The sequence below is a fragment of the Dermacentor albipictus genome, chromosome 3 (assembly GCF_038994185.2).
Source record: "Dermacentor albipictus isolate Rhodes 1998 colony chromosome 3, USDA_Dalb.pri_finalv2, whole genome shotgun sequence".
Classification (NCBI taxonomy): Eukaryota; Metazoa; Arthropoda; class Arachnida; order Ixodida; family Ixodidae; genus Dermacentor; species Dermacentor albipictus.
In genome coordinates this window covers 138,039,070-138,057,609 of record NC_091823.1, presented here as the reverse complement: position 1 = coordinate 138,057,609, position 18,540 = coordinate 138,039,070, and the positions used below count along the sequence as shown (strand labels likewise).

At 46.2% G+C, this 18,540-nt stretch overlaps 1 protein-coding gene across 3 annotated transcripts in view; it reads left to right on the top strand.

Moving 5' to 3' along the window:
- Positions 1-4,140: 4,140 nt before the first annotated feature.
- Positions 4,141-18,540, top strand: part of LOC139057936 (uncharacterized) — a 117,493-nt gene continuing 103,093 nt past the window's right edge. The window contains exons 1-4 of one of the 3 annotated variants that reach the window (XM_070536742.1): positions 4,141-4,218; positions 8,928-8,954; positions 9,894-9,923; positions 15,005-15,031. In XM_070536742.1, the coding sequence (XP_070392843.1) occupies positions 4,215-4,218; positions 8,928-8,954; positions 9,894-9,923; positions 15,005-15,031 (88 nt within the window). In that variant the 5' untranslated portion in view covers positions 4,141-4,214. Of the gene's footprint in view, positions 4,219-8,639; positions 8,676-8,927; positions 8,955-9,893; positions 9,924-15,004; positions 15,032-18,540 lie in introns of those variants that run through there. The other 2 variants (XM_070536739.1, XM_070536740.1) reach the window with 2 other exon arrangements.

Genomic DNA, 18,540 nt, shown 5'->3' with positions numbered 1-18,540 from the left:
TATTTTTAGGCCACTTTACAACCAAGACACATCTTCCATAATGCATCAACATCCCCACTTGTCATGGCGCTCTTAGGCTAAACCTGGCCCTTGCGCCACAAAACACCACACATCACCAAGAACGCCTGTACGTAGGCGGAAGGGTTGCCAACAGCATCGCGTGCCGCAGATGCTCGACCTTAGAAACTGTGCTTGGTGAAGCGCTCTACACGTCATCGGACCGTTGTCTAATGAACGCTGGTTGAGGTGCTGGGTCCCTTTCAACTCTACCATCCTGGAACTCCGCACTCGGGCGCTACATACCGCCATGCCAGACGCCGACCAGCTGATTCTCCCATCGCCGCCTCTTCTATGCCCTGGCACTATTCGCCAGCGACACCCTACTACCTCCAGAGGGACGGACGGCAACAACGTTGAACATTGACTTATTTCCTTAGAGCGGGTGAGCGCTCATACCTAATGGGATTACTCGACGAAGCTAACCAACGTCGTTTTCTATCTCGCGGTTGCAGCCAACCTCTGCTCCAAGAACCATGAGGCGGATTTTCGAACATGGCCTAGGTTGAAGGCGACTTTTGCGGTGGTATTTAACCGGCCCGCCATTCATGAGCTTAGAGCCGAGCAGCCTTTGCGCACACGCGCACAGGAAACGGGTGAAACATTCACCAGTTACATACAGAACTTGTCGATCTATGTATGTAAACACGTCAACGCCACCATGTCTGAAGTGGAATGGAAGCACATCACGAAAGGAATTCATAATGATGCCTTCTAAATGCTACCGGCCAAGAACCCGAACACTGTCGCCGACGTTGTCACCCTCTGTCAGACTACGACGAGCTACGCAAACAGTGAACATTGACGAGGGCTCCTACAACTTATGCATCGATCTCCAGCCTGGCCATTGGTTCAGACAATGCATAGCTGATCACGCAGATCAAGGCCTTTCTCCGCGAAGAAGTCGCATGATAGCTGTCCGTGATACCCTTCACTCAGTTGCCGGCTAGTCCTTCACCATCTGCTCAGCGCAACGTCATTCAAGAAGTAGCTGACGCACCACCTGCCCGTGGGCGCTCCAATAACTTATGCACCGGTAGCTGCCAGGCCACGCCAAGAGCCGATACGACCCTTTCAGCAGATCGTGCGCCGCCCTTGTCCTTCTAGCTCCTGGGCCGGCCTTCTTGTTTCCACCCAGTGGCGCACGCACTACAATCGGCGTATATGCTTTGCATGTAATTATCCCGCACACGTCGCAAAGTTCTGCCGTCGCATGCAAACAATCGACAATGATCTCCGGGCGCTCCGCTATCCGGCTGACTCCAGTGAAAATTACACTCCATCCAACCCACCGGCCTCTCGTACTCTGAGCGATCGTCCTTTCTTCGACTATAGCTGATCGCCATCCGTACGTCGCCGGTCGCTTTCACCGATTCGTCGGTGTCACATCTCTAACATCGAGGGAAACTTGGCGACGCAGTTCCCGAGGAAAGAACTGCGGAAATTTATAAGTGCCGAAGTCCTCGTTCCTTACTTGCTAATTTTATTGAAGTGTTTGTCGAAGGTGTCGCTGCAGTCGCTTTTGTTGATACCGGCGCAGCTGGTTCTGTTACGGAAGCCAGATTTCGCCGAGCACTAGGTTAGGTAAGGACACCTCTTTCTGCATTGCCACTTCGGTCTGAAAGTGCTCAATCCTTTGAACCAACCGCAGTCTGTACAGCCCGTGTCGTGACTGAAGACATTATGTACACTACAGAATGTTTAGTGATCTCATCATACTCCCAGGCAATTATTATAGGGTGTGATTTTCTCTCATCTCACACCGCTGTAAACGATTGCGCTCGCGCTGAATTGGAATTAACCAACTCAGTGACCTCACCTTCATTGATCCACATTCTTCTGCTAAACTTGCCATCAGGAACACACCGATATACCGCCATGCTTGTCAGCACTTGTACCAGTCTCTCGCGGTGCTATCGACTATGGAATGGTCTTTTTCACGCAATACGACATCTTCGTTGCCGGAATAGCCCTTCCTCTGCCTTTTGCTGTACTTGACCTCGTCGCCGGTTACAGCACAGTGCCCGTTTATAACACGCTTTCATCCCCACTCACATTGTTTCGTCGAGACCACCGATTCTATCCAGATTGTATCCGTCCCTGATGAAGCGTCCCCTACGGCCGTCATTGGCGTCAGCGCCTTTCTGCTCCTGATGTAACATCTACGGATGCTTTCAGCCCATTCATCGCCGAGGGTCTCATACCCTTGCAACTATCCCAGCGAATTTTTATGTTATTTATTTATTTGCAGGCATTGTTGGCTGGAAGGACGAAGAGCGGAAAAACGGAAGGACGAACAGCGGGGTGTCTGGCGAGAAAACTGGAGTGGGCAAATGTACACAAGAAAAAAGGATCGTATAGTTGGTATATGCGTATAACTCTGAAATAGAATAGTAAATTGAGTGGCAGTGAAAGGCAGAAAAATGTGGAAATGGAGGAATAAGTGAGGGTAAGAATCAAGGCTAAGTGATGGCATAACGTGCTTTGTAATAATTATGTGAGAAATCCAGGATCAAGATCCGTCCTTTAGTCATTCTAAGTTGCCACGCACCAAAATATTTTCAGTCAGTGTAGGCATCTAAAATTGTCCATGAGGTATGATTCTGTATATATCCTCTCGCCAGAACGAAATTTGTTTCTTATATACAGCGTGCCCCACATAACATGAGCCAAACATTAAAAGTATACAACGAAGGTAATTTTGCTCGCCGTCGCATGGAAACACTCTGATTAATCTTGACAGTCAACCTAATAAGATGACTTAATTATTGAACTTCTCTAATATTATACTTAGATGAAAAGTGTTAATGAGAAAATTGTAGAGCAGCATAAAAAAAAACTGTCGATACAGCTTTCTGTTGCTCGATACGTGTTAGAGAAAAGTGGTTTTTCGAGCGCGAAAGAAAAGGCCCTAAATGCACGGAAAATGCCTCGGGTGGGCTGTGACGGGGCAATTTTCCCTATATTCGCGTTACCTGTCCACATTGCCTGTCAATATTACCTGTACAGCTACGTGGCATTTGCATATTTTCGATGCTTGGCTGAAGCTACGTGGGATACCCTGTAAAGCGCCTTGCATTGTCGAATATATGGTCACGGCCATTCAAAATTCATTGGTTTAAAGTTCAGTTCAATAATATTTTTGACAACAACGCAAAGGCACTAACTTACTGCATGGTAAACTCCATATTAAATTAATACTTTTTTCACATACCGATCAAGATAGGCATTGCCACTGACGCTTCCCAAAGTGAAGAGTGGGGACATTGAATATCTCCCCCTATTCTTCATAAGTCATTTTCTCTTCGCCTTCAAGATATCATACCCATCTTTCTAGCATAATCTTCAGCTGTAATTACATCCTTCCGCAAGCTGAATACATCAACACGTTCCACAGTGGTTGTGATGGATTGTCTGTCACTGTGCTCGACCCTCGCTGTTTCTGATGACCACCAGGTTTCGCGAGCTATCAAATTGCTATTGGCCCCTCCTTCAGATTTGATTCGACTGGTTTGGGTACCTGGACATAAGAGCCTATTTACAAACGTAATGGCAGATTCGCTGAGGAAACGTTACCTTCACAGATCTGGCCAGGTTTTAGGACCTCTTCTTGTGGGGAACCAAAACCAATACATAATTTGCCCATTGATTGTCAACAATATCCTGAACTGCGAAAAAGAACATTATAGACACCATTCCGCCTTCTTAGATAACACTTATTTCAATATGCACTATCTTTGCGAGCCTCGACCCTTAGGCACATCGACAACAATGTGCGCGATGCCATCCAAGATTTTATGGCAGGTTCAGAAAGATACTGACTATAAAACAAAGCATTAAGAGTTTGCTATATTTCAGTAAAATTAGTTAGATTAACTGAATTTTGTTTTAATTTCTAACTTCATTCTTTTAAAATCATAAATAAACATTGTTTACTATAACTTATATTTATTTTTTCTTATTGGTATATTTCCCTACCTGGTTGTTGGCGAATTCCCCAGTGGGTATGTGCCACTAAAATCTAGGCTTTCTTTTCATCTACAGCTATTTTATAAACCCCCTGCTTCTTGGACAATCCCCCGTAGTGGGTAGGAGGCAGTATTTCGAGAGAAGAGAAGACGTGACAACTGCGCCTAGCAACCTTCCTCAGTGCAACCATGGGTAAGCGATCGTCCTTCCTTTCCCTAAATCCCTATCATATAATTTTTTAAAGTCTTTCTCGTAGCCCAGCACGCGATACAGGTGTGCGTTATTTAACTAGTTACTTCATTAAGAGAGCTGAAGAGAGAGTTGTATAGCGCTAGCAATCGGACCGTCAGTCCTAGCGACCAGCAGCGCGGCGATGGCTCGACGCAAAGAAAGTGGATGCTGTAGCAGCTTCATTCGTTCAAATAACTTTATTGAATGCCCTGCGATTTGGGTTGGGTGGGCCTGGACACCACCTAGCTTTCGGCCAAAAGTTGTTGGCCCTTGGCGCCTTCCTCGGCTCGCTGAAAAGCCCAGAGTTGGTGCTGCAGGTAAAAGCTGAGCACCGCGGACTACCAGCGTACGCGGAGGCTGTCGCTGTTTGAGGCGGCATCACAGTTATCCTGTATTATAGCTGTACATTTCCATAGGATATGTTCCAAGGTGGCTCTAGAGTCGCATTGTTTGCACTTGTCAGGCGTGTATAAAGCTGGGGCTATTAGGCGCCTGATAGCAGGACTCTTACGAGAAAGTGACGTGGACTGTGTGTGTGTGAGTGGCTTTTAATTTGAAAGGTAAAGAGGAAGTGCAGCGCCGCAACTGCCTCTCGTGAGACGGCACCTTAACACCGCTGTACAGGGAAGGGGTGAGGAAGGTATAGGGGAGGGTAGAAAAGAAGTGTGCGGAATCTCCCCGTTTTTTAAGCTAATATGTAGAAGGCCCCTTGTGGGGCACCTGCTGATTGGTTGTGACGTAAGTGGTGGGTCGGCGGACGATGGTCAGCAAGTAAAAAAATAACAGACACAAAAGAGGACTCAGCTGTCCCATCTGGGGGTAGGGACAGATTCCTAAGCTACGGGTAGTACAAGAATATTGAGATGGATGTGGTTTTTATTTTCACAGGTGGGAAGTTGCTTTCACGCCCACCTTAATTTCTCTTTACTTTTCATCTCTGCCCTTCAATTAGAGTGAAAAAAATGCTTCTCTCCAGCCCTTGCTTCACTATAATTATTTTTGGTTTTACTTTATTGTTGCAGCATTTCTAGAGGTGATGTTAGGTGTGTGGGATATGCAATGAAGTTGACGACGATTGGTGATAAAACAACAGGCTAGTGAGTTACGGTTTTCCTAGAATGGTGTGTATTCCTGCTATAGCCTTCCGCTTTCTTGCATATCGGGTTCATGGAGAAGAAGCGTCAATATATCCTTTTTTGCAAGCTGCCACATGCCTACGTGTCCGTGTTTTGTTATAGGTGTCATCGACACTCAGCTGGCGAGTATGTCTGCAGGCTTCCAACAGGCTAAAACATTCATAGGGAGAGTTTAGGCACTTAATAATTAATGCGGTGCTAGTGTTACACACTTGAACCTCGTGAATGCATGGCTCGCACTTAACAGGATAAGGCCTAAAAAAAAACTGCAGGCCCGTGGGAGCTGAGACGAATACCTGCATACGCGCTCACATGGCAATATGACGTTCGCTGACAGAGGCAACAGTTCCTCGTCTATGCGAGATCTTGTGGAAGAGCCCGCCTTTTGAAGTCGATAGCAAAGAAAATATCAGCCTTAATAGGGCCAAGAAGTTGTTTTTAGGTAGCAAGATGACAACATATCGTAGTCCCGAATGCCGCGGTCACGCTTCACCTGATGACACCCACTGAGTGGCTAGAGGCAGATTAGTACAGAGTTGTAAGCCCGGAGGCGCCATGCAAAGAGCTAGGAGGGCACCTGTGGGCTTACCATGCTTACACTAGGCCGGATAAGGAAAACGTGAGAATTTTGCTGGAGCCTTGTTGCTAAGGCCAGTGAAATACGCTGGAGGAATAGTGCATTTTCACTGTTGGGGCAGGGCGACTATTAGCCCCGAGAATTAGGAGTGGCGCCCTCTCGCGAGTGACGTCACGGCCAGGACGGCGCTCGCTCCGGCTCGCTCGGCTGCCGCGCGCGCTCGTTCCCTTCGTGTATGCTTGGGGTATGGGTGGCTCGAGCCGTACGTATTGAAGAATACGTCGGCTTCTTTCAGCTGCCATACCTTAACCAAAGTTTCTTCTTCAAAAGCGTGTGAGTCGAGAAACTTTGCGGCTTGGATATCGCAAGCTAAGTAGCGTTAAAGGGGTCTACTAGGTTTTGCAATGCATATATGCGCCGTGTCTATCGGTAAATTTTGGCTAAAAAAAGAATATCTGCAAATTCAACGCGCGAAGTTGTGTATGATGCTTCGCTAAACATTTAACATTACTTTAGTATTTAGCTATGTGAGGCATTGCATTTTACGTGGAAGAAAAATTTGGTAATTGGCGTCAACATGTTATCTGATTTTAGAAAGACACTGCCCAGCGAAGCTCTCATCATGAATCCTATTACTCTGGTGTGTTGTTCTATTCAAATATGTCCATTCATTAATGCGTAAAAAAATAGTTAGGCGCGCATTTCTTATGAAAAAGTTTGCTGCTACTTTCATCCCCCTCTGAAACAGGCCTCCAAAAAACGAATTGCTCATGGCTGCTAACACGACGGCGCGTCATGTAGAGTATCTACATAGTTAATTCACAAACACCATAGTAGCAATCACCTGAGAGAAAAGTTTCGTTGTTAAGATCGAGAGCCACTCAATTGAAAGTGATGAAATGTTTCATAGTGGCCCTCAGTAGCCTTTATAGGCAATATGGCACACCCCTGATCACGTAATGGTAGCAATCGACTGTCCGTATGGAGAGGCACGCTATGTTCGCGAAACCCATCAGTTCACTACAACTTCGAATTAAAACCATAAAGCATGTTTTTTACAGCGCCAACTGGAATGGCTAAAGTATTCTCGAGCTACTACACCGCAGCTTAGATTTACTGTATACAAAAGGAAAATTCAAGCACCTTCTGTCTCACCATGTCTCGATCCAGCGTTATTCAATTATACAAACTATTCGCTTCGTCGGTACATTAAAGAGAACCTTGCAGGCAAATTAAGTTTGCTCCAATCCAATCGCAAACATTCATAAAGAAAGCACCACAAGCCTTGCATATACTTTCACTTGATTTCTGACCCTCCTCCGGGGGATTTTCGATATCTTCAATATGTCCCATACTACTAATCATTGACGCTTCGACTTCTTTCTGGCTGCAGCTATGCGGTCCAGCAGGCATACTTCACTAAAAAAATTGGGCCGAGCAGCCTGTGTCAGTTCGCCAAACAGATTGGTCATGTATATTCCTCAAGCAGCAAGCACCAGTAAATTTCTCAAGTGAGTTTGATTTGATTTATTAATTTCCATTTACACACACACATGTACAGAGGAGTGGTAAGTGGAGGTGGATGAGGGAAAAAAGTCGCACAGACGCGGCTTGAGGTAACCTCACCCCCTTAGGTACAATATGGCTGCATGGGGTAACACATCAAGCGCCATATAAATTACATTTATGTAGTGGCCATAAAACATTGCAGTTATACAATATATGAAAGAACAGTGAAATATTTCCACAATAACAATGCAAAACACACTGCGGCACTGAAATAACTAAAGGATATACACTTGGTAATATAGACAAAAAAAGAGGAACATAACTTGCATTATTAATCATTAACAAACGCGCCCTAAAGAGGTGAGTTGAACGTGTAACACGGAAAAGGAAATATATATTGGTACATTCCCATTTGTACTCCGTAAATAGCTGTAAGCCTTCATTAACTTTACTTCAAATTTCCGCCGTTTAAAAAAAGTAAACACGTGAAGAACCGCCTAATGTTGACAGGCAGTTAAAGAAGCAAGTGAGGCGTGTAGAATCTAAGCTCCAGTATTAGTTAAGTCCCCGTGCTACTGCCGAGCGTTTCTGTGAGGAAATGCAAAATTCGATATTATACCATGAACTACCCGTCGTGAGCAAACCTATTTTAGCGGAATAAAATCAACGTAACTGCTGTAGAAGTCATATATAGCCACCTTTGTGACATACTTGTTGCACCGCGGCAGGTATGGTATCATAACTGGATTCCTATAGGCTATGCTTTTGCGATTGTCTATCCGCGCATGAAAAACCAGCAATGGGCTGGTCTGCGTCGCTTCGGCTGGCACTGTAGCGTTGCCTTCGAGAGCTGCATTGTTGACTAAGAAATTAGCTCTTTGAATAAATGTTCGCAAAGGAAGACGTCGTAAAAATATATTTGAGACGACCACCATAAGTATGCAAGCAGAGAGAACGAGGGCGAACAAACGAAAACACCGCAGAAAGCGCCCGGACAACGCCCGAACTGTAGCAGACGACAGGCGCGAGTCCGTGCCCTGACGTCACGCGAGCGGCGCTCGCAGCGCCGCCCGTGTTCGTTCTCGGGGCTAATACTGACAGAGCCCAGCTGAAAGGACTTTCTATGTTGGCCAGAGCAGCAGAAACTGCGACGGCGTCAGGTATTGCGCTTGAACGGCGTTCAACTCTAGCTGCAGGTGCGTATGTGGCGGCTCCGCGCAGGAGCGCAGCCTAATTTTCAGAGTGATCTGCGTCGGTGGCTCGTTCCGTTGTGCATGCTATGTGTTCTTGGAATTTATTAGCATTAGTAGCCCCAGCTTTCCTTCTTCTATCACCTGTCTGTCATTCTGTATACCGGTGAGCTCTGCTGTGGCCCAGAAAAACTGCAGAACATTTTCACAAACCTCATGTCTATGAATACTAATGTGTGGATGAAATTACACTTTCAGAACAAACCGGATTCAGTTCTATGGACGGTAAGTCAATGGGTTTGCTTCATTCGTCCAACATTTGCTGTTGTATTTAATCATTCACTCATGCATACTTTTTTCATTTCTTCGGTCATTGATTTCGTCTTCAAAAACGTTTTGGTTATTGCATCAGACGACGAGTGAGAATTTAACCCACCCCACCGAAATAATTGTACAGAAACTGCGCAAAGCAAGACTTCAACAAATTACAAAACAAAGGATGCCAAAACACAAGGCGCCGAGGCCTCCGTACTTCCCTGCTCTTGACTGCTGTATCTTTGTGTCCACCTGTAACTGAACTGAATTATCACAAACGGTTATATCACACATTTTCTTCTTCGTTCTCTTAACTGGCATCTACGAGCGCACACACGCATCTGTGATGTAAGCGAGGTCAATAAATATGTCAGTGATGAAAGTATGCGACTTGAAATTGCGCACTTCAACAGTCCTGGTAAGTCGTTCAATAATAGAACAGTACACCCAAATTGGTGGAATTGTCATATTATTCTACGTCGATGTTACGTAACAAAACTCTCTGACAGGCATCGTTGAATCAGATATATTCAATGATTGATTCTTTATTGGGTTATTCCATATACTTGTGATGGCAGGCGAAGGGAAAAATCATTCAGGGATGGCTTGAGGGAGCCCTTCGCGACCACGCTGCCAAAGACAGCCGCAGACGTACACGCATTTTGTTCACATTGTCGTACACTTTCACAAAACGATCATATTAGACACAGCCTTGTCATGCACTTTGACACCACCTGAAATTAAACACATCACTAGTTACTGCTCTACACTTTGGTTAGCGTGATAGGTATATACGTCATGAAGAGCACATGCAAAGGCGCGATGAGATTAATATGGTCATGGAAACTGAAGTTTGGAGAAGGTAACTGTGGTCTTTGTGTAAAGACTATTTTCGCTCTATTTTTACAGATGAAATGTCCATGATGTCCAGTGGAGTCGGTAAGCTGTTTCTGCATGCGTACGTGAAAGTACGAAGTTACGCAGTCATCCCACTGCCTTTCTCTCGTCAGAAGTGGCTGCTGCTCAAACCATAACTTTGTCGCTGCTGTAAAATTGATATTTAAAGCGAAGTTTTTATTGCAAACCTTTCTTGCCGAGTTGTAGGCACTCTAGATACGTATTTGGCCTCAAACACCGAACACGTTTAATAGGCTAGAGCCATCTAAAGATTGTGCTGGGAAGAAGCAGGTAACGAGCTCATTGACCGTCTTAACAGAGAGTTTCATAAAATATTTACTAGAGAGAAGTGTGCTGCTAGGGTGCACACAAGCTAAAAGCCGGGTGATTCAGCCAGCATACCATTGCTGCTTATTACATGGATTTGCCTACACTTCTTCCTTTAGACTTCAGTAGGCTTTATGACTTTGCACACTCATCATTTCGAACTAAGCACGGTTGCATAAAAATTTGGGTGAATAATAATGAGATTGCCTGGAGGTAGGATTCGAACAGAGGACAGCTAAGACACAAGCATGTTACGGAAACAATTATGTAACGGACGCATACGTGGACAATGTGCATAAGAAAAATTTTGAGGACGCTTAAGCTTTGCCTTTAAGAGCGGATCACGATAGCATTCAAAGACCCCTGACTGCTCCTCACTTTCCGGCAACTACATCCTATGTAACCGTAATATTTGCTCAGAAACGCTGCCGGTGAACGCTATGCACGAATGCGAGCTTTAAGGTTTTCGACGGCCCGCTGCCACGGATGCGTGCGCCATCTAGATGGTGGTGTTGCAAGGAACTTACTGGGGCGCGCCGCTCTATGAATGGTTGAAACGGTGGAAAAGGGGCCTGTGTCATGTTTTCGTGTAAACGAATTACATTAGCTACTATGTTCAAGTACAATTCGACGCTACGATATGTGCAGGTAGTGTGTAGTTGGAACTTTATTATTGTTCTGAGGCATTTTACTTTGAGAGTTACAGTTAGTTCAGTAACGCATCCGAGCTAGGCGGACGGCCTGCGTGGTTCGGAATGATTTTTGCTCTCGCGAAACGGTCGGCTCCGGCGCCGCATGCCGGATGCCGACACCGTATGTATTGCAATACGGATGGGCTGTTGGCGCAGGAGAGCCTGACCCCGCTGGAAAGCGCTGGAGGGGATGGTCCATTATGGCGTCTATCTTGTTCGCTACAATACATATATATACGGCGGGTACCAGGTATCTTGGACCAAGATTTTAAGTGTGTATATATATATATATATATATATATATATATATATATATATATATATATATATATATATATATAGTCATATAATGAGAAGCCAACAAACACTGACACCAAGGACAACATAGGGAAATTGCATGTGCTTAATAAATGAAATAAAGTAATGACACATTAATGGAAATTAAAGTGGATGAAAAAAACAACTTGCCGCAGGTGGGAACCGAACCCACAACCTTCGCATGTCGCGTGCGATGCTCTACCAATTGAGCTACCGCGGCGGCGTTTCCCCATCCACTTTCTTGGGTATTTATGTGTACTAGTAGAACCCTGGGAGTGTCCGAGTCCCTCGGTTAACCCCCTTTCTTCTCGTTTATATATATATATATATATATATATATATATATATATATATATATATATACACATGTATACTCTGCACTACAAGTAAATATTTGTGTGCAATATCCAGCCTCTCTCTAGTTCGCTGCAAACAAAATCACAGCTTCGGATAACATGCTGCCCTTTAATGTACACATGCACACATGTTTCATGAGCCAGTAACCAATAATGCTTCGCTTTATATACATGTCAAGAACTGGAAAATATTTTTTCGGCCCTAAAACAAAGCTATGTCTGGTAATCTGTGTGCGATTTTGCCAGGCTGAGTTTTCAATAGTGCCACAAAAAGAGTTTAGCTAACTTCAATGGTAAAAGCCCACCCAGAAATAACATAACGTGATTTGTCCCACGAAATCACAGAAGACACAATACCACCGCAGATAAGAGCCAGCGATGTGGCTCATTGTAGCTGTGCCATGTCACACTCATGTATCGACTTGATGAGCTGCTTGGCTTCTTGTGTGAAGGGAAGTTTATGCTGTATAAGCCACCATGAAGCCAATATCCTGTGCGGTCACGCCATGCGCAACGCTGTAGGGAGGAGGACCGCACCATTTTCGACAGAATGTTCCCGCCAGCAACAATATTGCCGTTAAGACACTTCTACGTTTGTTCGCAAAGAATTGTTGGACAGAGTGCTTAGGACTGTATGTAATAATCAGACTAGACGAGAATTAATTACGCTAACATTTAGTAAATAACATAGTTGTCGCTGTTCTGGCAGGTATGTCCTACAGTCTCCACCAACACTAGCAATTGTTCTCTGATCTTCGGGTGGGTGCTCCTGGCGTGCTTTTTTTTCGTGGCTAGTCGAATGACGAGCACAAGGAGAAGATCAAAAGGCGCCACTTTAGCTCGCAGTTTCCTGTGATAGGCCCAGGCCAGTTCAACGGACTACGCGAATGTCAAATTCAGACATTATTTTGCTATTTTTGATTATTTTTGAATATTTTGACTGGGCGGCATTCAAATCTAGCTGCAGCTTCGTATGTGGCCGCTCTGCGTAGAAGCGGAGCCTAATTCTGAGAGTGATCTGCGTTGGTGGCTCGTTCCGTTGTGCATGCTATGTGTTCTTGGAGCTCAGTTTGCATTGAAATGATAGGCAGCACGAAGGTCACTTCGCTCGTTGCTGCGGGCGCGTTTCCTCAGGCCAGCGTTCTTACAGCGAGTGCCCGCGGTCATCGAATGGGATGTCTTCGTGTTTGCTGCACGGGCTGACTCCATCCTTTGTAATTTAGTTAGCAAACGAATACGTAGAACTTGATACGGCCAGTAGGAGTACTATCCTTACTTCGTATGGCTGTCTGCTAGTTTGTTATTGTAATCAATGCGTCGCTTTTCGGCTGAAACTGCGACTTTTTGCAAAGCGGCAGAGCTTGCATGTATGTAGTACATAAACATTAGTGCACCGCCATGTGAAAATGGCACTATTCAGCAAAAGTACAAAAGCGGTTCTATTGAGATTGTTACTGGCCTTCTAAAGATGACGATTCTCTCTTCTTTACTAGGTCGTAAGGCAGGCTGATGCACGTCTGATGTATGGCTGATTGAGAACTCTACTTATCTGCCGCCATGGAAATTAGTACCGATGTCAACCGTAAAGCGAAGTGACTCGCAAAAGGTGTTCAACTGAGTCTCAATTGATGGGTCGCTATTTTCATTGGTTATACCTGGTCCCGGCTCGTCAATCAACTCTTACGCAGGACCACAGGCCGTGGCCCTCAGCCCATGCGCGGCCCGTCACCTATCTACGCCATCACGTGGTGTGCACAAATGCCGTTACAACGGAATTTTTGCCCATGCTCGTTCTGACGATGTTTTCAAGGCCAAAACGCCGGAGCACTGATGGGTGCGGGCCGCCTTGTCAAGACTATCCCAGAGAAAGAAACCCACACGTTTTCGTCACGGTAGCTTGCAGATACTATTGAGCTGGAGGGAATCGAACGTGAAAGCTCAACTCCTCTGCTATGGTTATGATTGGCTCTTACATTTGTCTGTGGGGTGCCATCATGCTGGAAACTCTAAGGCTACTCGCCGAAGCGGGACTTAGATAAGGGCAGCCAATTCGGATCTGGAAATATTTGAGGTAAGTGTGAGTGTCGATGTGTTTTTGAATTGTCACAAAGACAAGGTAAATGCGGACAGTTGCTGTTTGCCAGCTCAAACCACTACAGACACCGCATGGGAGCTTTGAAAAACTGTCCAAATGGCCGCATCAGCAATCTCTGTTGTCGGAACAGCACACAAGAGTTCTGAGAGTGGTGATGGGCCTCTATAGTTAATGTTTCCTCTTCTGTGAAGACAAGTGTTCCTCCACTTACGGCCCATGTCAACAGGAGCCGGCATTCACCCCCTCATCACTTTTCCTACACTTTTCCAGAGAAGACAGTCCATGTCTTCTCTGGTACTTGTAGCGGAACATACTGAGGCCCCTCACATGATTATTTTCATAGTTGTCAAAGCCGCACTCAGCGCCAAGGCCACCTGTCTCATACTTCTCTGTGATTGGCATTGAATTCTCTTCCTCAATATTTTGTTAGGGCGAGCAGCGTCTACAGAGAGAGGACGACCACTAGGGTTAAGCCCTGGCGTGTTCCACCTTTGAAAGACCAGTGGAGAATATGGCAGAGAACTTGGGCCATTTCTGCAGGAGAGTGGCCGCTCCGAGCTCCGAGACGAGATAGTGTGTCGCTGTGATGTAGAGCATGCCATCTCCCCCGCCCCCCCCCCCACCCAAGAAAAAAAAAACGAGAAAAGAAATAAAATACCAAGAAAGATGGCTTAAATATGGTAGCCATACTGAAGAAATGTTAGCAGGAAGATGCGGAGGAATGATCAAAAATTCAGTCGCGCAATTATTGACTAAGCTGTGATGCCCTAATTATAGCCCACCAGCTCGTGTCCATAATTAATTTCTCGGAATAGGTTCATGACCACGGCGGGCTCATTCACTGCGAATGGGATGTTGCGTCAACAATGGTGTCTCACCTTTGGGCATAAGGCTTCACGATATGGCAACGCACATCATTGTATAACGCAATGACGCAACAGTGCAGGTGATTCAGGACTATTCTGCCAGAAATATTATTTCAACCTTCTCTTCTTGTGTGCAACAGGTGTATAAGACCTCTCTTTTGTTTGGAGCTTGCAGTTATGGAGACGAGGCCCATAGCGATTACTTTAAAGGATCGTTGTCCCAAATTCTTTAATTCTCGACTCACCTGTGCGTTACCCATTCAGCATTTGTCAGCAGGATTTTCTTGTTGTAGCATTATAAAGCATGGGGTTTCTTTGTTTTCGAGCGGATGACTATCTTTCTGTAGCTCGAAAACGTGGCTATGAAATTAATGGTATTCCCAGACAGAGTAATGCTGCATTACACAAATAGCAAGCCACCTAACAAATCAATGTTCTCATTCTGTCTTTGTTATTTCTCTTTTTACAGATGTTTCACTTATGGAAGGAAGCAGCAGTAAGTGGTCGAGTATTTTATATAAAACATATTGTGACGGAGGCAAGATGTAGACGAAGGATACATTTAGAAAGCATTAAAAAAGGTAGGGGAAGGGAAGATGTCTGATCCGGCCCACGAGCTAGCGGCCTCATCGTGTCTTGATCGCTTTTTCCTAATCACGCGTCCTTCTATGTATCAATCGCCCCGTAACATCACCCTGCCGTGGCGGAAGCGCCGTCCTGGCGCATCCGACGAAGGTAAGGAGCTACAAGGGCAATAGGGCTTCAGCCGGGAAGCGTGAACAACCTCATGTGGTATTGAGGAAGTTGAAAAAGCAGAGCCCAGGTTTCTACTCTCGTAATTCACATCACCGATTTGGCGCACCTTCTTTTAGGGCCAGGTGTAACGTGGGAGGAACTTCCGCATAGGCAAACCCGGCGGCATGGCGGCCATTGGAATAATAGAGAGCCACGCATGAAGTGCATACTTCCTTATCGGCTGTCGTACCGGGGTTTTGGGGAGTCTTGAGTATCACAGAGTTGGTTGTCGGCAAGTTTATGAGCTGCACGGGCTCGACCAACGACGTCACTGGCGTCGTCAGTAGGCGAGTGAGGAGCCGACTGGAAGAGAGTCTCGAATAGCCATGTAGGATTTCGAAAAAAACAGCAATTAGAACGGGGAGTATCCAGCCGTACCATGCCATGACGAATTGTACGCGACGGTAACAAATGGTAACGTGCTGTCCTAGTCACAATGATAAGGTGAAACATACATGGTCAGTATATCAGTTAGAGTTCGGTTTAGGTGCTCGGTCAGTCCATTCGTGCATGTATGATAACCAGCGGTGAGCTGATGTTCAGTGGAGCAGGCACGAAGAAGGTCATCTACCACTCGTTACAGGAAGTACCTCCCGCGATCGGTGAGGAGCTACCGAGAGGAGCCATGATGTAGAATTACGTCGTGGAGGAGAAAGTCAGCGACGTTGCTGGAACAGCGTCTCGGCAATATCCGATGATTGGGAAACGCGTGGCGTAAACTGTCATGACCGCAACACATATATTTCCCGAGATGGATGTCGGGAAACAGCCTAGAAGGTCAGGGCTGACGCGGAAGATTGGCTCTGCAGGGTTATTAATCGGTTGTAGCTGCTGGCCTGCTGGCAGCGCTGAAGGACTCTTGCGCCATTGGCAGCCTTCACAAGCAGCGACGTAGCGGTGCGCAGAGCAGCACATGCCAGGCCAGAAAAACCGATGATGGATGCGGGCGTACGCAAGCGAGACACCAAGGTGACCGGCTGTTGGTTAGTCGTGAAGCTGGTGGATGCTGGAGCGTAGATGGTGACGTAGAAGCAAGCAGAAGAAAGCAGAAGCTCTGGGACATCTGAGCTGATATTACGGCCCTGCATAACGTTGTCGTGTACCTCAAACAGGCGACCAGAATTGTCTGGTGATGGGGTGATGAGACAGTCGATGATGAGCCGCAAAGACGCGTCTCGTCGTTCGGTGGGGATATCATCCCAAAGAAGGATGGACAGTACGCAGGCGTCTGAGTCAGGATCATTAAGGTCAGGAAGATCGAGAGGGTGGCGTGACAAGGAATCTGCGTCTTGGTGTAGGCGTGGGGATTTCTAGTGCACAGCAAACGAGTATTCTTGTAGCCACAGTGCCTAGTGGCCGAGTCGTCTAGACGGATCCTTGAGCGACGGGAGTCAGCAGAGGGCATGATGGTCTGTAATAACAGGAAAAGTTCGGCCAAACAAGTTAATTCTAAATTTTCTGACAGGCCACACTAAAGACAGGCACTCGCGTTGAATGACGGAAAAGGTTTGTTCGTATAATGAAAGAACGTGATTCGCGTAAGCGGTGTCTCGTTCCTCACAATATTGTTTTTGCCAAGGACAGCCACAGTTACATGACCACTGGTATCAGGGCGCAATTATGCAGCTGATGCGGTGTCAGAATGGGCCAGTATTGGTAGTGTATTTAGTAGATGGATGAGGGCAGGCAATGAAGCTGCTTGTTCGGATCCCCACACAAGAGCAACGTCCTTTTTCAAAACTTGATTGAGAGAGCGAGCTATGTACGTGAAATTCCACACAAAGCGACGAAAGTAGGAATATAATCCTACGAAAGTGCGGACGTCTTTGGCTGAGCATGGCACGGGAAATTGTTGCACTGCTCGCACTTTGTCGAGGTCTGGTTGAACGCCGGCAGCACTGACAAGGTGATCGAGCATAATTATTTGGCGTGACCCGAAATGGCACCTGGCTGAGTTCAGCTGAAGGATGGCTCTACGTAAGATGGCAAGAACGGCCAATAAACGGTTGAGGTGGCTGTAAAACGTAGGCGAGTAGACAATGACATCCTCTAAGTAGCAGAGACACATGGACCACTTGTATCGCCACCGGAGAGAATCCATCATACGTGCTAAAGTTGCTGGGACATTGCACAGTGCGAACGACATCTCCATGAAATGGTACAGGTCATCTGACGCAATAAATCCACTTTCTCGCTGTCTATAGGGTCGACTAAAATCTGCTAATAGCCGGACCGAAGGTCGATTGACGAAAAATTTTGGGCTCAATAATGGCTATTGAAGGAGTCATCCATGCAAAGTAAAGGTTAGACGTCTTTTTGTGTTACTTTGTTCAAACTCCGATAATCAACGCAGAAACGCCCACTGCCGTCGTTCTTTTTCATAACAACGACATGTGATCCCCACGGTCTTAAGTAAGGTTCGATGACGTATGTTGTGATCATTTTGTCAACCTCATTCTGAAAGGCGACGTTTGTGATTGGATACGCGATCTGGATGCCGTCATATCGGATTTGCGTCACCAGTGTTTATTCAATGAGTCAGGACAGATGTTTGGCCTAGAGAGCTACCATCAAAATCAAACACGTACCGATGGGATGCTAGAACGTGGTAGAGATCTTGAGCTTGCGTATGGCTCAGATCGGGAGCATTCTTCTTGGTAATGTCGTCGAGAGATAAATGAGCGAAGGCAGCGGTGCAAGAAGGCCGCGAAACATATGCATCCAAAGCGGCAATTTCGCAGCGATGAAGCGCAGAAATTTTGGCGAGTGACCTGCCTTGCGGGATAACCTTAGTCGAAAGGCTGACGTTGAGAAGGGGAACGACAAGTGTGTTCTCAGCGACGCAAACAATTGTGTGAGCAAGGACAACACCGCGGGCTGACAGAACGTCGACAATCGGAGGCAAGATGTATTCGCCACCGGGAATATGATCTTAAGACCTCAAAGCAACGTATGCACCAGCTTCAGGTAGCAATCAAACGTGATGGCAAGAGCATAACCGTGGTGGTATGTCGGCTAAAATATGGGGAAGATGGGGCAGATCAAGCTTAACAGCAGTGGTCATGATGCCAATTTGGGCAGAATGACTGGACAAAAAGTCTAAGCCGAGGATTGGGCCATGGGGGCGCTTTTGAATGACAGCAAATTGGGCTGAAGTGGGATGACGAGCAATAGAGACGCGAGCGGTGCATATGCCAAGAACGGCAGCAG